Below are 17,330 nucleotides of genomic sequence, written 5' to 3'. Positions count from 1 at the left end.
ACAAGCAGTGCATTGGTGTGTGCCCGGGATCCAAACCGGCCAACCCCAGGCCGCCGCAGCGCAGCACTTAACCGCTTGCACCACCAGGTGGGCCCGGTGTGGGTCTTTTTAAATTCATTATTTAGGGCACAATTTCAATTTGGAGACTCAGGTCCTTCAATACTGGAATTTTTCTTTTCTTTGTAAAAAATTCTTTGTTAATTTTCTCACCTCCATTTTCAGTTTTCTCTTTCTGGGACTTATAATAGATATAGGATCTCCTGAATTGGTCCTCTAATTTTTTCATCTTTTCTATTTACTATGGTCTTTTTCTTCAACTTTTGGGGAGATTTTCTCATTTATATCTTCTATTCTTCTGATTTTTAAAAAAAATTATTTTTTCATATTTTAAAATTTTATAACTCTGCTTTCTTATTCTTTATCCTTTTTTTATATACCACCTGTTCTTATTTCATGGCTTTAATATCTTATCTCACTGAGTATATTGATAATAGTGCTTTTGAAAATGTCTTTCTTGTCTTGCACGTCTCTGAGTTCCCTCTCTGCATCAGTTTGCTTTTGACTCATTCTTTCACGGCAGAGGCTTTTCTCAAATGCCCAGTGCTCCTCTATTACCTATACTCCTTCCAGTGGATATTCTGTGCACTTGGATCCTCTGAGGCTTGTCAGCATGTGGGCCTCACTGCAGGAGGGCTGGTCAGGGACGTGGCACGTTTACTGAGGGAGCCCCAAACTGCCACATCTGCAGGTCTTCTCCTGGGTTTGACAGTTCCCAGAAAGGAATCCTCTCGTTTTCTACCTGGTGAATATAAGGGATTTTAAGCTGGCTGCCAGCATTTTGAGAGCCAATAAGGGAGGCAGGGTAGGAGAGGGAGAATCTTATCTTTCTGAATGCCGACATCACTTGGGCTCTCTCTGCTTTAGGTACGGCGGCGGCTACCCACCCTCAGCTGTGCCTGGTTCCCCATGTCCCGAGTCTCAGATTAACCCAATCAATTAGAACCATGAAGTTAAATAAATTCCATGAAGCTCTGGATAAAAGGGCAGACTTTTTGTGCCCGAGTTTTATTTTATTAAAATAAAACCAAAAAAGTTCCCTTTCATCTTTCACACCTCCTCTACCCACAAAAAAGTGGGAAATTTACTCAAGTCAAGCCCCTTTACCCTTCCCAGTTACCCATGCTTTTTTTCCTTTGATAACGCCTCAGAACTTGAATGTTCAGGGTCCAAGTTTGTTTTAAAATAACCCAATGAGCTGACAGACGGAGCTCCTGGAATTCTGCAGCTTGTGCTAGAGTCTACAGATGGGAAATTGCCGTCAGTTAAAGGGTGGTGCTATTACCATAGCCCAATTTTTGAAAGCCTTTAGAAAAAAAAATCTGAGTTAATTAGCATTCACCACAGGCACTAGTTTTGTGTTGCAGTATTCTAAGAACTCAGATAATAAGAAAACACAGTATTGCAGTTTCTAACTTTTAACTAACATTCTACCTCTTAAAAATGTAGATTACAAAGTAAGAGTTTTACGTGTTATACAAATAGCTCTTCTATGGCTGATCTACATGATCTATATGGCTGATGTCTTAGATCATCATAAAATATGAATTATGTTCTAAAATCAACTAAATACTACTGGTACCTAAAATAGGAGTAATTTCATTTTACCTCTCCAATCTGCTTAATCCACAAATCTCTTCCAAGAAACTCCCGATGTAAGACTACAGGAGCTGAGTTTAGATTAAAAGTCGTGGAGTCACTGGTCTTTTCTTTAATAAAAGGCTGGATATCAGAATTTATCTAGAAGGAGTAGTCAAAACAGTTAAATCAGTGAAATGCATACACACTAGTATGTTATCATCATATACAGAAAGCACTAGTTAATACAGTGAAAAAAGAAGCTTAAGGAATGCAGTTTTTAGATGTACTTTAATAAGCAAAAGAACAGTTCATATGAACAATAATCTTCAAAATCTTTATTATTTTTTTTTTTTGTGAGGAAGATCAGCCTTGAGCTAACATCCATGCCAATCCTCCTCTTTTTGCTGAGGAAGACCGGACCTGAGCTAACATCTATTGCCAATCCTCCTCCTTTTTTTTTCCCTTTTTCTCCCCAAAGCCCCAGTAGATAGTTGTATGTCACAGCTGCACATCCTTCTAGTTGCTGTATGTGGGACGCCGCCTCAAAATGGCCGGACAAGCAGCACGACGGTGTGTGCCCAGGATCCAAACCCAGGCCGCCAGTAGCAGAGCGCACGCACTTAACCACTAAGGCACGGGGCCGGCCCCCAAAATTCTTTAAAATAATTCTCCCCTAACATATTTCTTTTTTATTTGACAGCAGCCTTTATTTTACTTTTTAAGTTCAAGGTAAAGATTTAGAAAAATATTTAATAAATATAATTGGTTAATAAAGTAATCTAAGATTTAATAAAATATGTAAAAACTCATCTGGAGATATTATCTATATATGTATATATTTCCCCCTTCTTCTAAGCTATTTAAGTAACATCTAAGAAATATATATTAAATGGAATTTTAAAATTACATATACATAGAGGGAACCATATAACAGCTAATCTTGGGACATTTTATATTTCATTATGCCCATTCAAAAGAATCAGTTATTAGAATTAAAGTTTTCAATTTCTCTCAGTACATTTCTAAATTTCATTAACTTTCCACAATTCATTTTACATAAGGAACTATAAGGGAACTGTAACAAAAATGCAAATACTCTTCCATTCTGTGAATGGCAACATTACATGTTATTTAATAATTTGCAAGAATTCTTTCAAGAACTCTTTCAGGTGGTAAGAAAAGACAAACATCACAAATATGGTTTAAGTAAGCTATAGCTTACTATCAAAATTACACAGTATTCACCAATCATACTGTTTATATTATAGACCAATCACCATCTACGATTGATGGATTTTAACATTTTTTGAGATATAAAAGCAGCTTATTAAATGGCAAAAGGTTTCTTGTCTATCATTTTTGTTATTTAAGTACTGGAAAAAGAGAAAGGGTGTGCAAATACCTTATGACTCATGGCCATGTGCTTCCCATACTGAAATGCCATATCCTGAACCTCAGCATCATGGTTTGCTAATTCCATTGCAGCTTGGCAGCTCTTTGCTAATAAGGCACCATGAGAGAGAAAAGTCTGCTCCTTCCAAGTCGATATTCCAATATCATCTGTGATATAATTTTCCTAAAAAATGCAACAAAAGCCAAGATAAGAAAAGCTTTAGGAGTAATCTGTTTCAGTTCTTCAAAAATAAGAGTTAAGAAATGAACTATTCAAAACACTCAGGCTATTGCAATAAGACAGAACTACAAGATGCTGAACCTCACCTCTACCTAAAGAGAACTAAGGAGGTGGGAACTGCTTTTTTTGGGGTAATGGGGAAGAAAAATGAAAGAAACGCTGAAGCAAATTTTATTTTGAGCTAGGGAACTTCTATTAAAATATATTTTTGGGATATGGCAAAATTAGAAACTTGGACCTCCAAACTAACCCCCTTCTATATTCACATCAGTTAAGTGCTAGTATTCTAAAATACAAGAATCCTATTGCCTTTAACTTATGTGAAAATGTCAAGGGCATAATGAAAGAACAGCATTCTCTTATAAACAGTTAAATGGAAAAATTAGAGAGGAGGTAACCCATTAGAATGGAGTACGATTATATTACATTATTCATCAAAGTTCATTCCCATAAGAAGAAACAAAGTGATAACGGAGGATATAACTGTAGTTTATTTAATTTCATCTTTTTTTTTAAATTTTTATTTATTTATTTTTTCCCCCCAAAGCCCCAGTAGATAGTCATATGTCACAGCTGCACATCCTTCTAGTTGCTGTATGTGGGACGCGGCCTCAGCATGCGGAGAAGCGGTGCGACAGTGCGCGCCCAGGATCCGAACCGGGCTGCCAGCAGTGGAGCGTGTGCACTTAACCGCTAAGCCACGGGGTCGGCCCTAATTTCATCTTTTTAAATTATGAAAATAATTGTAGTATCTGTAAGTAAGTATACACACGCCTACTGCCTCTACACCAGTGACGTCCAATAAAAACATAATGTAAGCTCCATATTCAATTTAAAATTTGCTAGTAGCTACGTTAAAAAAGTGAAAAAAAGGTGAAATTAATCCTAATGACATGTTTTACCTATGCCACAATACCCAAAATATTATTTCAACATATAATCAACATAAAATTATTGAGATATTTTATATATTTTTATACTAATTTTTCAAAATCAGTGTGGATTTTACAATTACAGGACATCACTAACCATCTTTCAAGTATTCAATAGGTACAAGGAGCTAGTGGCTATCCTATTGGACAGTTCTGCTCTAGGCAGTGAGCGCTCTGAGGACAAAAATGATGAAGCAAATATATAAAACAATGTTCATTTTACAGTGTTTCTTTGAAACCTCATACTAACTAGAACCTATCCAGAAGGATTAATTAATCCAAACACTTTACTTCCTGCCGCCCATACCACAATCCTTCTCCTTCCACCATTATTTGAGGACAAAATAAAAAATAATAAGAAAACTTAAACAGGGATCATTAAAAGGTCAGCTCAGATTTAGCCCCACTTCTTTCACCATGCTGAATGCAATCTTCAGTCCACTGGTCAGATCAAATTCTCAGCTTAATTTTATTAAGCCTGTAAACAAAAAGAGTTCTACTTATGACAGTTGCAAATATGCAACACAGCATTGTGTAATAATCAAAAAAGCTACGCAGGGGAGAAGCAATTCACAAACTTGAGACCTGCTTCACAAAACATTAGGTATAAAATAAAAACATTTAATTTCAGAAATCCGAGATGTATTTAAAATGTGCAAAGTTAATATATCATATTAATAAACCTAAGATAAAAGCCATATTATCTCTTCATATATACGAAAGAGGCATTTGAAAAAATTCAACTCCTATTCTGGATGGGAAAAAAAGTGCTGAATAAAACAGGAACAGATGTGTATTTCTTTAATATGACAGGGGCACGTGTTTGTGTGTGCATGTGTGTGTGTGTGTGTGTGTGTGTGTGTGTGTATGTGCACGTGTGCATACCCAAAAGTCAGCAAATATTTTATGGGGAAACACATGAGCCTTTCTTCCTAAAATCAGGAATAAGATAGAGATGCATACAACACCACTGCTATTTAATAGAAGAGGCAAGAAAAGGACAAATATATAAAAATTAGAAACGAAGAGTTTAACTATCACTATTTGAAGACAATATAACTGTATATTGGGAAAAACCAAGAAATAACTAAAATACTACTACAAACAAGAAGATAATTCAGTAAGGTAGCAACATATAAAATTAATATAATTTATAATTAATATAATAAATGTATTAACCATAGCTTTCATGCATAAAAACTAATGAGAAAGTATTATAAATAGGGTCTTTTTTTCCATTATATCTATGAAAAGAAAGATTAAAAATCTGGGAATAAACTTAGATATACACAAAATTGATATGAAGAAAATGTTAGAATACTACTGAAGGAACAAAAGTAACTTGAATGAATATAAAGACATATCATGTTTAAAGATAGTAAGATCCAGCCTCATAAAATTACTCCAATAAAACTAACACCTTCCCTCCCCCACTCTCATCTCCCCACCCCCCCTAGACCAGGCAAGCTGATTCTAAAGCTCACACAGGAAAAACCAAACAAGAATAGGCAGGAAAACCACAAAAAAGAAGAGTAGTGTGGGGGCATGTGTGTGTGTATGGGAGAGCAAATGACGTCTTGCCCTACCAGATAGTATAGTATACTATAAAGCCTCAGTAATTTAAAAAAATTGTGTACTTTTTAGACAAACAATGGAACAAAAAAGAAAGTCCAGAAATCAATCAAACTATATATAGGAATTTACTATATTTTAGGGAAAAGTTGGACTTTTCAGCAAATGGTGCTGGTACGACTGAATAGCTATCTGGAAAAAAATAAAGACTGATCTGCCTTTCACACCATTTACCAGCTAAACTCCAAATAGCAGAAATAAAAGCAAAACAACCACAAAACTATAGGCAATGTGGGAAGACAAAAGACATAAGGAAAAGTATTTCCATTTCCTATCACAGACAAATGGCAAATCTCCCTGTGGTAGGCCAATAATGGCCCCTCGAAAAGACGTCCATATCCTAAATCCTGGAACTGGTGAATATTACCTTACACAGCAAAAGGGACTTTGAAGTTATGACTAAATTCAGGATCTTGAGATGGGGCGATTAGCCCAGATAAATTGGGTGGGCCTAATGTAATCAAACGGATCCTCATAAAAGGGAGGCAGCAGAGTCTGTGATGACAGCAGAGAGGGAGATGAGAATATGCTATGCTACTGGATTTGAAGATGAAAGATGGGGCCACAAGCCAAGGAATGAAGGCAGAAACTAGATAAGGCAAAGAAACAGATTCTCCCCTAGAGCACTCAGAAGGAATGCAATCCTGTCAACATCTTGATTTGGGAGTTTTTGAACAATGCAAAGAAACTTACACCTCCCCAAAGCTTCACTCTTAGTGTTGGTGAGGCTGTGAAGGAATAGTCCTCTCAAACACGGCTCGTGGAAGTGAAGACTGGATAGAAATTTCACAATAGCTATCAAAATTACAAATGTATTTGCCCTGTGACCCAGCAATCCTACTTCTAGGAATTAATCCTACATATAAGCCCACACACATGTGAAATGAAATACATAGACAGTTACAGTCTATTGTTGCTGATCACCCAGCTGCCAGGGTGATCCTTTTAAAACATAAACCAGACAGACCACATTGGCCTTCGTGCTTTTTCTCAAATGCTCCCTCTAGGCATGCTCCTCCTTGAGGCCTCTGCACTTGCTATTCTCTGTCACACACTCTCCCCAGATGCTGGCTCGGCTCCATTTCTCATTGCTTTTGGGTCTGTAATCATATTTCAATTCCACATCCCTCCCCCATCATTTCCTGTCTCTGTACCCTGCGTTAAACACTTTTCCCTTGATATTACTGTACACTTGATACAGTTATTTGTTTAATGGTTTATTGCCTCTCCCGTTCACTAGAATGTCGGCTCCATGAAAGCAAGGACTTTGCCTGCTTTGTGCTCTTCTGAAACATTAGCACCCCATATAGTGCATTAGATGTGCAGTAAATATTTGCTGAATCTCTATCTTTCTTTTGGTATCTTTCTCTTTCCCTACTATTTTCCACCTTCCTCTATCTTTCCTAAATTGGACACAATAAAGAATTGAAATAATTCTCCTTGAATGCCTTCCTACCACCCACAGAATCAAGAGAAACTCTATAGCATAGCACTCAAAGCTCTCCTTTTTGGTACCAAGCAATACTGCTGGCTCCGTCTCCTATCCAAAACATCCCCATTGAGGCCCGCATTTCAGTAACACAGGACAATTTGCTGTTTCTTGAATAAAACACATATTTTCTCACTTGTGTGAATTTAAAAATATTATTCGTTTCAAAGGGAATATCATCTCCTCCCATTCCCTGCCTAGTAAACTGAACATATCTTAATTCTCCCTGAATTGTATGATCGCGTGTCTGTTTCCTTGAGGGCTGAATATGGTTACCTTTATATTTTTTAATCACTTAGGCCACATTTAATTTTCAACATGTGTTTGCTAAATGAATAGAACCGTGTTTATCTGTTGAATTTATTAAGTAGTTGAATGTTCTTTAAAAAAATTTTAGAAGCTAATGAGTAGATATATCCATACAATGGAAAGCTATTCAGCAATAAAAAAGAGGGAACTGCAGACACATACTACGCCACAGATGAACCTCAAAAACATTAAGCTAAGTGAAAGCACGCAGCCACAACAGACCACATATTGTGTGATTCTATTTATACAAAATGCAGATTAGTTGCTGCCTGGGCTGGGGGTGGGAACGTAAACAGCCGTGAGGGACCTTATGCGAGTATGTGTGAAAATGTTCTAAAACTGATTTACGGTAATAGTTGTATCACTCAATAAAGTTACTAAAAATCTTGAATTGTATGCTTGAGACAGGTTAATTTTATTGTATGTAAAATATATCTCAATAAAGTTGTTAAAAAAGAAAAAAGGTAATGAGTATAAAATTTTATATTTCTTGGTCTCAAATGCTTAAATTAACATTTAAAAAATTTATATGACTCTCAATTAACTTTTTGTGGTTTGTATACCACTCTCATTTACAACAAACATTTATTTCAATTCTATTATGGGTCAGGTTCTCTGCGAAGTAATATATAGACATGAAGGTTAATAACTAGCCTGTCCTCAAGAGGCTCTCAGTCCAGGAATGGCATGTATATATATGAATATAAAGGTATAGATAACTCAATATGGTTCTATTTCGGAATAATTCTTGCAGGATCTCTAATGATCAAAGATTCCATTTTGTTCATTATATGTTTTCTTATCAGATTAAGACATTTTATTATTCATCATTTCTACATTTTATATTATGCAAGTAATACTGATCACCGAAAAAAATTAGAAAATTCAGATAACCAAGAAACAATTAATTTACAGTCCCTTGAAATCTGCTATCCTATGTTAATCAGATCATAAACTAATAATTCTGTTCCTAAGTTAATCAGAAATTTTATTCCTTGAACACTAAATTATTACCTATTGTGAACTTGATTACAAATGAAACAAAGTCCCTCCATTCATTTTCATCAGCTTGCCATGTATATAGTAAGAGACAATGCTCTATTACAAAGGAAAAGTTAATGTACAATTGTAAAACACCAAGAAACTGGTTTGATAACCACATCCCAATCAGTATCTTCAGACATCAGATATATAGAATTGGTGTGAAATGAATGAATGTAGTCAGAGTAAAGGAGATTTAGATATACTTAAAGCATCGACTTATGTATGTGCAGTTTTTACTGGAGATTTTATTATATATAAAAGGAAGATACATTCAGTGGATATATTACCTTTGATGGGATTTTTCTTTTCCAGAAAGGTAACATATGCCATCATACCTATTGAATGACTGTCAGAGAAAAGTATATTAATTTAAAAAATACAGGTCTCTTATTCACTGTCACATGACCTTTTTGCTCAAGTAAGGCTGGTTCAAAAACACACATGAAAAAAACTGAAGCTTGAAAGATGGTGTTTGCCCAAGCTAGTGGCACTGGTGGTTTTGCTCAGATATAATATGCTGTTCTGCTTCTGAGTTATCTGGGGGACGTGTACTTTGGGTTGCTTTTCTGGTAGTAATATATTTGTACATACCTATGTACATGAGACCAAAGTGTGTTTTTAAAGCGGCTGCTCGGGATTAAAGGTCTGGTCCAAGGCCACAGAACAAAGGCAAACTAACTGACCCAGGAAGATATCAAAGCCCCAACTAGAACCTGCCAAGCCAAACTTCCGCCTTTCACATTACCAGAAAGGAAGAGTTCAGGAAACTAAGGAACTTACTACCCATTGAGTTAAAAGCACTTTAAAGAAAGTATGCAAATATTTCCTGTTTTCATGTTTTCTAGTTCAGATTCATACTCTGAGCCACTATCTTTATAAATGCAGCATAAATTTGGGTTTGATAAGAGACCAGATCTCTCTAATGCCACATTTCACCATTTTAAATATTTGCTTTGAATTGTCCTTTTCAGTTATTTTGAGAAGCTAACCAAGAGCCAAAACAGTTTACCAACTTTGTTTAAAAAAGAAAAAAAAGTGAAGGTGAGGAAATTTTCAGTGAAGACTACATTTAGGGATAAGAAGGAAGCAAGGGGAAGAATAGAATCTAATATTTCCTGAGAGCTAACTATGTGATGACGCTTTCACATTCATTATTACATTAGCTTTCAATAATCTTAATTATCATTATTCCCACTTAACACATAAGGAGATTAAAAGACTGTATTTTGACCAAGATCAGACATTAGTAAGTAGCAGAGATAGGTCTCAGATGTATAGCAATTGGATTCTATTTTGCTTAATACATGGTAGAAATACATGCAAAATATCTTTTATAGTTTAAAAAGGAGGTTGTATTTAAGAGTCAATGACATAGTTATCTATGTATCAAAAAAGCATTTTAAACCTGTAAATTAAGTCTTTTAATAATATCCATTGAAGAGATCCAAGAGTCTAGAGCATATAAGTAACAAGATTAGAAATAGTAAATATCATAAGTATTTTGTCAGGAATCCCAAGAAAGGGAAAAAAATACAATATTTTAACAGCATCATCTAATAAGATGAAATAATTTGCTCTTATAATCCAATTACATTGGAAATAGTAAAGTAGATATCTGGAAACTTTACATCTGTGTAAATCACAGGAGAGAAACTGATAAGATTTGATAAATGTATATAACTAGACTCTGTTTTAAAAAATACTTCCATACAATAAATAAAGCTATTAAAATTTTACTCACAAATTAGAGAGAAGAGTTGCCAGGGAATTTAAAAAGCAGGAATTCTTTGGTCTAGGGCCAGCCAACCTCTTCCTGGCCTCCCCTCTAGCCAGTACTTCTTGAGATGTATGGGAATGACCATGCTGAAGAGGGGTCAGGATGGAGAAGGGAAGACTATTTTACAGCACAAATCCTTCAGCGGCGGGGGGGGGGGGGGGGGGGGGGGGGGGGGGGGAGATATGCTTGGGATGGGGGAAGTTTTGGACAGCTAGAGGGCAGCAGAGAGTCTTCAGATGGGTTGCACAATAGGGGCAGAAGGGAATACTGAATAATTCTTTAAGATAAACAAACTGGACAGCACCAAAGAGAAACCTGGCTTGCTTTGAAACGCACAGTGTATGCTAGTGCTTGACATACCATATAAATGTGCAGTAGATGCAATTCAATTGATTTTTTTTGTGTCCTTACGATATGCCAGGCACTGTGGATTTGAGAATTAGGCATTAATCCTTGACCTTGAGTAAAAGTTCATCAGGGGAGAAACACAGTAACTAGTTAGAAAGTAGTTTGTTATGTGAAAAGAGAGCTACGCTTACAGTACGGAGAAGGGAATGAATAGCTCTATCAAGGAAGGGTTAAAGGAGGCTTCCGTGGGGGGATTGTTAGCTGAATCTGGTTCTGAATAATAAACTAGAATTAGCCAGGAAGATAGGATAGGGAATGACTTTGGGGCACCAATATTAGTTCTATATTGTTGAAGCATACAGTGGGAGAGCTAGGTGAAGAAAGACGAGACTAGTCAGGTAGGCAAGAGGCCCAGAGGTTTGGATCTTATCATTTAGGTCCTAGGAAACCGTTTTCAGCAGAAAATGATCTGATTACATATGCAATTTAGATGGGATGCTCCAGAGGCAGTTTGGACTGGAGGGGCAACAACTGGAAGATCCATCAACGGGTAAAGTGCTATATTCTAGGTGAGCAGGGATGAGGTAAAGTGGTGGCTAGTGGGGACTGAGAGGCAAGAACAATATGAGCTGCTCAAAAAGTGAAACAAGACAGCTCCCCATTGTGGACACGACAGTCACTCACCTAGGATCCACTCCCCTCTCCCTCCTTACTAACAAACCCAAATTTTGTTCAGGTAGTCAGTGCTTTTGCCAATGATTAATTTAGGAATGGGCATCTGGTCCAATTATAGGCAACGAGACATGAGGGAAGTCTACCAGAGAGCTCCCAGAAAGAGACCCAGGTAGAAGTGGCAACCGTTTCCTTGGGATGTTGCTCTGTCTTGTTGAGACACACCCGGACTACTATAGCCAAACTGCCATCAGCCTGATAACAAATAGGACACTAGGAGGCAGAGCAGAGACACAGAGACAACCTTGATATCATGGAGTTGACATGGTAACCATCCCTGATGCCCGACTACCTTTGCACATTCAGTTAGAGTAAAATGTGTTTCCTTACTTTTATATCTATTTTATTGGATTTTCCTTTTTTTTCAGCTGAAAGTATTCCAATGAATTCACTCCTTAAGATGAAAAATGTTTACACTATATGAAGTCTACACATGCCAACATTCACAAACTGCTAAAATATTTCAGGAAGAATTTCCTCAGGATGGTGTATTAGTTATCTATCACCACATAACAAATTACCCCAAATCTTAGCATCTTAACAAATATTTATTATTTCACAGTTTTTTTTTTTAATAATTTTATTTATTTATTTTTCCCCCCAAAGCCCCAGTAGATAGTTGTATGTCATAGCTGCACATCCTTCTAGTTGCTGTACGTGGGACGCGGCCTCAGCATGGCCGGAGAAGCGGTGCGTCGGTGCACGCCCAGGATCCGAACCCGGGCCGCCAGCAGCGGAGCATGCGCACTTAACCGCTAAGCCATGGGGCCGGCCCATATTTCACAGTTTTTAAGGGTCAGGAATTCAAGAATGGCTTAGCTGGCTGGTTTTAGCTCAGAGTTTTTCATGACATTGTAGTCAAGGTGTTAGCTGGAACTACAGTCACATAAGGGGGCTGGAGAATCTGCTCCCAAGCTCACTCACATGGCTGTTGGCAGTAGGTAGTAGTTTTTTGCCACATAGGCCACTCACATGACATGGTAGCTGGCTTTCCCAGAGCAAGTGATCCAATAGAGTGAGAGAGAGTAAGAGCACACCCAAGAAGGAAGCTTTGCAATCTTTCATAACCTAATCTTGGAAGTGACACACCATCATTTCTGCTGTATGCTATTCGTCACATAGACCAACCTAATACAATGTGGGAAGGGATTACACAAGGAATAACAGGAGGTGGGGCTCACTGGGGGCCATCTTAGAAGCTGGCTTCTACGGATGGAGTCTATGATTAGAATTACTGGGTCAGTAGATCTGAACATTTTAAAGTCTCTTAAAACTTTCTGCAAGTTGTTTTATAGAAAGTTTCTTCCCATGTGCACACTGACCAGCCAAGTTTGAGTCTGTCTTGCCACTGGGTAGAATTATTGTTTTACTTGTGAATTTAACAGGTAAAAAGTGGCATTTCATTTAAATATGGCAAGTCATTCCATTGATTAGCCATTTGTACTTCCTCCATTTATTTATTTGTTAAAGATTTACTGAGTATCTTTTATGTACAAGGCATTGTTCTAGGTGATCATGCCACAGAGCAAAACCAGTGACTCCTTGCATTCCTAGTTCTTACAATCTAGTGGGGAAGCCAGATAATCAGAAAACCAGACAAATACATACATAATTACAAATTGAGATACTTCCAAAGGGGGAAATGAATATACTTTAATGACAGCATACAATAAAAGAACCTGACAGAGACTGGGGCTTTTGGAGATGGTTTCCCTGAGGAAGTGACACTTGAGCTGACATAGGAAGGATGAAAAAGGGATAAGCAGTAAAGAAGATAAAGAAGCATGCTCTAGGCTGCAAGGATTGCACATACGAAGGAGAACGGCATGTCTGAAGAATCACAGAAGGCTACTGGGGCTGACATGCAGACGGTGAGGGTGAGAATAATACAAGGCAAGGCTGGAGGAACAGACTGGGGTCAGACTACGCAGGTCTCTTGGGTCACTTTCAGGATTTTGGTCTTTATCCCAAGCCTGATGGGATGTCCCTGGGGGTTGAAATGGAGGCACAGCAGCATCAGATTAGCATTTTGAGAACCCTGGTAGTGTGGAGAAAAGACTAGAAGACGAGAGGACTATATACAGGGAAGCAAAGGAGGAGGTTATTGGAGTAGCTCAGGCAAGAGATGATGGCATCTTGTACCACTCAAAGGGGTAGGCATGGGGTAAAGCCAGGCTGCAGCCTGTGCCATTGACAGTGGGGGGTGAGGGCATAAACAAGGTACTTCCCTTGACTACTGTTATGGACTGAATGTATGTGTCTCTGCAAAATTCACATGTTGAAGCCCTAACTGCCAGTGTGTTTATATTTAGAATAAAAGAGTAACTAAGGTTAAATGAGGTCATAAGGGTGGGGCCCTGATCCAATAGGATTAGTGTCCTTATAAGACGAGACACCAGAGAGCTTGCTCGGCTCTCTCTCCACCATGTGAGCACACAGAAGGCAGCCATGTCTGTAAGCCAGGAAGAGAGCTCTCACCAGACACAGAATTGGCCAGAACCTTCGTCTTGGACTTCCAGCCTCCAGAACTGTGAGAAAATAAATTTCTATTGTTTAAGCCACCCAGTCTATGGTATTTTGTTATAGCAGCCCAAGCTGACTAATATAACTACCTTCTGTATAAATCTTAGGATTCAATCAGTGATGTTCTGAAAGTATATTTATACCGTTCCTCCCAACATCTTTTCAGCATGGTCTTAACAACCATCATGTTAACATATTGCCTTATTTTTTTTTTTTTTACAAAAAGCAATTTTATTGAGATGTAATTTACGTACAATACAATTCACCCATTTAAAGTGTAGAATTAATGGTTTTTAGTTGTGCACCCATCACCACAATAAATTTTAGAACATTTTTATTACCCTCAAAAGAAACCCTGTACTCATTTCTCCCAAAATTCCAGGCCTCGGCAACCCTTAATCTATTTTCTGTCTCTAGGTATTTGCCTCTTTGGAAAATTTCGTATGAATGATGTCATGCAATATGTAGTATTTTGTGTCTGGCTTCTTTTACTTAGCGTAATGTTTTCAAGATTCATTCATGTCATAGCATATATCCGTACTTCATTCTTTTTTATGGTTGAATAATATTCCATTGTATGGATACATCACATTTTATTTATCCATTCATTAGTTAGACATTTGGGTTGTTTCCAGCTTTTGGCTATTATAAATAATGCTGCTGTAAACATTCGTGTATAGGCCATTTGCACTTTGGCACTAATTAGTTTATCAACTCAAAATGACAGCTGCTCTAGAAGTCTGCCATGATCTGCCCTCTTCCCTCTTTGCCCTTTTTTTTTTTTCTTAATTTTTTGTTTATTGCAGTAACATTTGTTTATAACATTGTATAAATTTCAGGTGTACATCACTATACTTCTATTTCTGCATAGATTACATCATGTTCACCACCCAAATACTAATTACAACCCATCACCACACACACGTGCCGAATTATCCCTGTTGCCCTCCTTCCTCCCCCCTTCCCCTCTGGTAACCACCAATCCAATCTCTGTCTCCATGTGTTTGTTTATTGTCGTTAACATATTGCCTTAAGATTTGTTGAAAAGATCTATATTCTAGTTATCTACTTCTGCATAACAAACCACCCCAAAACACGGCACAAAAAACAACAACCATTTCATTAAGCTCACAGATTCTGTGGGTCAGGAATTCAGAAAGGGAACAGAGAAGACAGCTTGTCTCTGTTCCGTGATATCTGGGGCCTCAGCTGAGAAGACCTGAAAAGCCAGGGATTGATTCAAAGGGCTAGGGCTGGAACAGCGGAGCTACCAGAGATCCACTTCCAACAAGATGGCTTATTCACCCACATATCAGTCAGGTCCATCTGGGACTGATGAGTGGAGCACCTCCCCATGGTGTCTCCACACAGCTTGTCACAGTACTAGTGGTTAAGTTTCAAGAGAGAAAGAAGACAGAGGGAGTGTTTCAAGAGAATGAGCATTCCAAGAGACCCTTTTATGGCCCAGCCTGAAAAGTCAGGTAGTGTCACTTCTTTTGTGCTTTGTTGGTTGAAGTGCTCACAATCCTACTGAGATTCAAGGAAAAGGGAGATAGATCCTTACCACTGCATGGGAGGCGATGGGAGGAGAGTTAAAGAATTTGTGTTTTTCTTTTTAAACCACCACACTCTACTTTTGAAGAGAGTGCTCAGGAGAACAACTGCTTTCTCTGCTCCCTCTCAGTTATGCTTCTGGCTGAGGTGATGATACAGGAGATGGAGTAAGGCAGCCACGGGGGTAAGCATGGTAAGGGGCAGAAGTATTAAGGATGACTCCTAAGTTTTTGACTTAGGAATCTGGATGAACGGTGGTGCTCTTCAGGAAGACAGAGAACAATGGAATGGGTTTGGAGGGAAAGATCATATATCTGGTCTTATATGCACCATGTTCAAGATGCCTGTGAGACCTCCAAGTGGAAATATTGAGTAAGCAGCAAACTATTTAGCTCTAGAGCTCAGGAGTGATCTGAGATGGAGATATAAATTGGGACTTATTGGTATAGAGAGAGATGGTAATTGAAGGCTTGGGTTTCATTTTCTGAATGGTCTATTCTTGTCCTGTGATCAGAATGGTATTCTATTAAACAATTTACATGCTTAATAGTGATGTTTCATCTCTCAGGCAAATAAACTGCCTTTTAAGATGTTTTGCTGCGATAGCCGTCAGTGAGTGACCCAGAGTATCTCTAAATGGTGTACAAATTCAATTTAAACATTTAACAAATAAAAACATTCATCAACCAGACCCACTCTAAACTTGAGGGTCTACTTAATCAGAAGGGCCAGTATATGTACTAAGCTTTCTGAGTCACCACTAGCTCTTCTGCCTTCTCAAGTATCTGTAGCAACCTTTACTTTACCACCTTTACATATCTAACTTATACTCCTATATTTGATTTCTAACATGTTTACTTCACAATAAATTTGCTGCTTTTTCCTTTAAATAAAAACATTTTGTGGATTAAAAAATACATACAGTACTATTTCTTAAATGTGGTGGTGGGCACCAAGGTGTTTTATTTTATTACTATTCTTTAAACCATATATATATCTGTCATATATATTATTTTGTATGCTTGATACATTTCATAATAAAAAAACATTTTAAACCATACCCAACAGCCTGTAAATCTGAATAAATTCAACATTTTTATTTGCAATGAATGATTTAAGACTATGTCTACTTTACGAAAAAAGGATGTTAGTAAAATTATAGGTATTTATTATCACCACCACAAGCATTTTCAAGGTCTTGGATATGTGAGTGATATAAGCTTGAACAGATGCCCAGCAAACAATAAAACATGACATGGCATGTTTTATTAGCTCATTAATACATGCCTTGGGTACAATGTGAGGGAGAGGTTATAAGTAAATGTACCAATGAAATACACCCCGAGTACCTAAATGCTTTTATCCTGCACTCACTGTTTCACTTTTAAACCTCTTAAACTATGTGTTTTCTTTTTAAGATAGTTTTTACATGTATATATACTTGGGATATTTTTTACTTCAAAGAAAGGAAAATGAAGTTTTCCTATTTCAAATCTACAAAAGAAAACTTTCAATGTGAACTCCCTTCCACTTTGCTAAGGTTAATTAGCTTCTTTGAACTCAAACTCACTGATTTCCTCTCTCTAGTCAACCCCCCCGGTCACTTCATTCATTTTTAGGAAAACAGTCTGCAAAGCCCTGGATTTTCCATCATTATTCTGTGCTTCTGTTTGCACACTGCACAATAATGTCTCCATATAAAACACTGCAGTCCTCTCT

At 37.5% G+C, this 17,330-nt stretch overlaps 1 protein-coding gene across 2 annotated transcripts in view; it reads right to left on the bottom strand.

The window, feature by feature from the left end:
- PDSS2 (decaprenyl diphosphate synthase subunit 2) overlaps window positions 1-17,330 on the bottom strand; it is a 288,128-nt gene that overhangs the window by 56,426 nt on the left and 214,372 nt on the right. For both annotated transcript variants that reach the window (XM_058566522.1, XM_058566523.1), the window contains exons 5-6: window positions 3,041-3,214; window positions 1,666-1,797 (exon numbers count right to left, since the gene is read on the bottom strand). In XM_058566522.1, the coding sequence (XP_058422505.1) occupies window positions 1,666-1,797; window positions 3,041-3,214 (306 nt within the window). The remainder of the gene's footprint in view (window positions 1-1,665; window positions 1,798-3,040; window positions 3,215-17,330) is intronic.

Source organism: Diceros bicornis, chromosome 23, assembly GCF_020826845.1.
Source record: "Diceros bicornis minor isolate mBicDic1 chromosome 23, mDicBic1.mat.cur, whole genome shotgun sequence".
Taxonomy (NCBI): Eukaryota; Metazoa; Chordata; class Mammalia; order Perissodactyla; family Rhinocerotidae; genus Diceros; species Diceros bicornis.
Note: the sequence above shows the minus strand (reverse complement) of the source record. Positions and strands in the feature narration are given on the sequence as shown.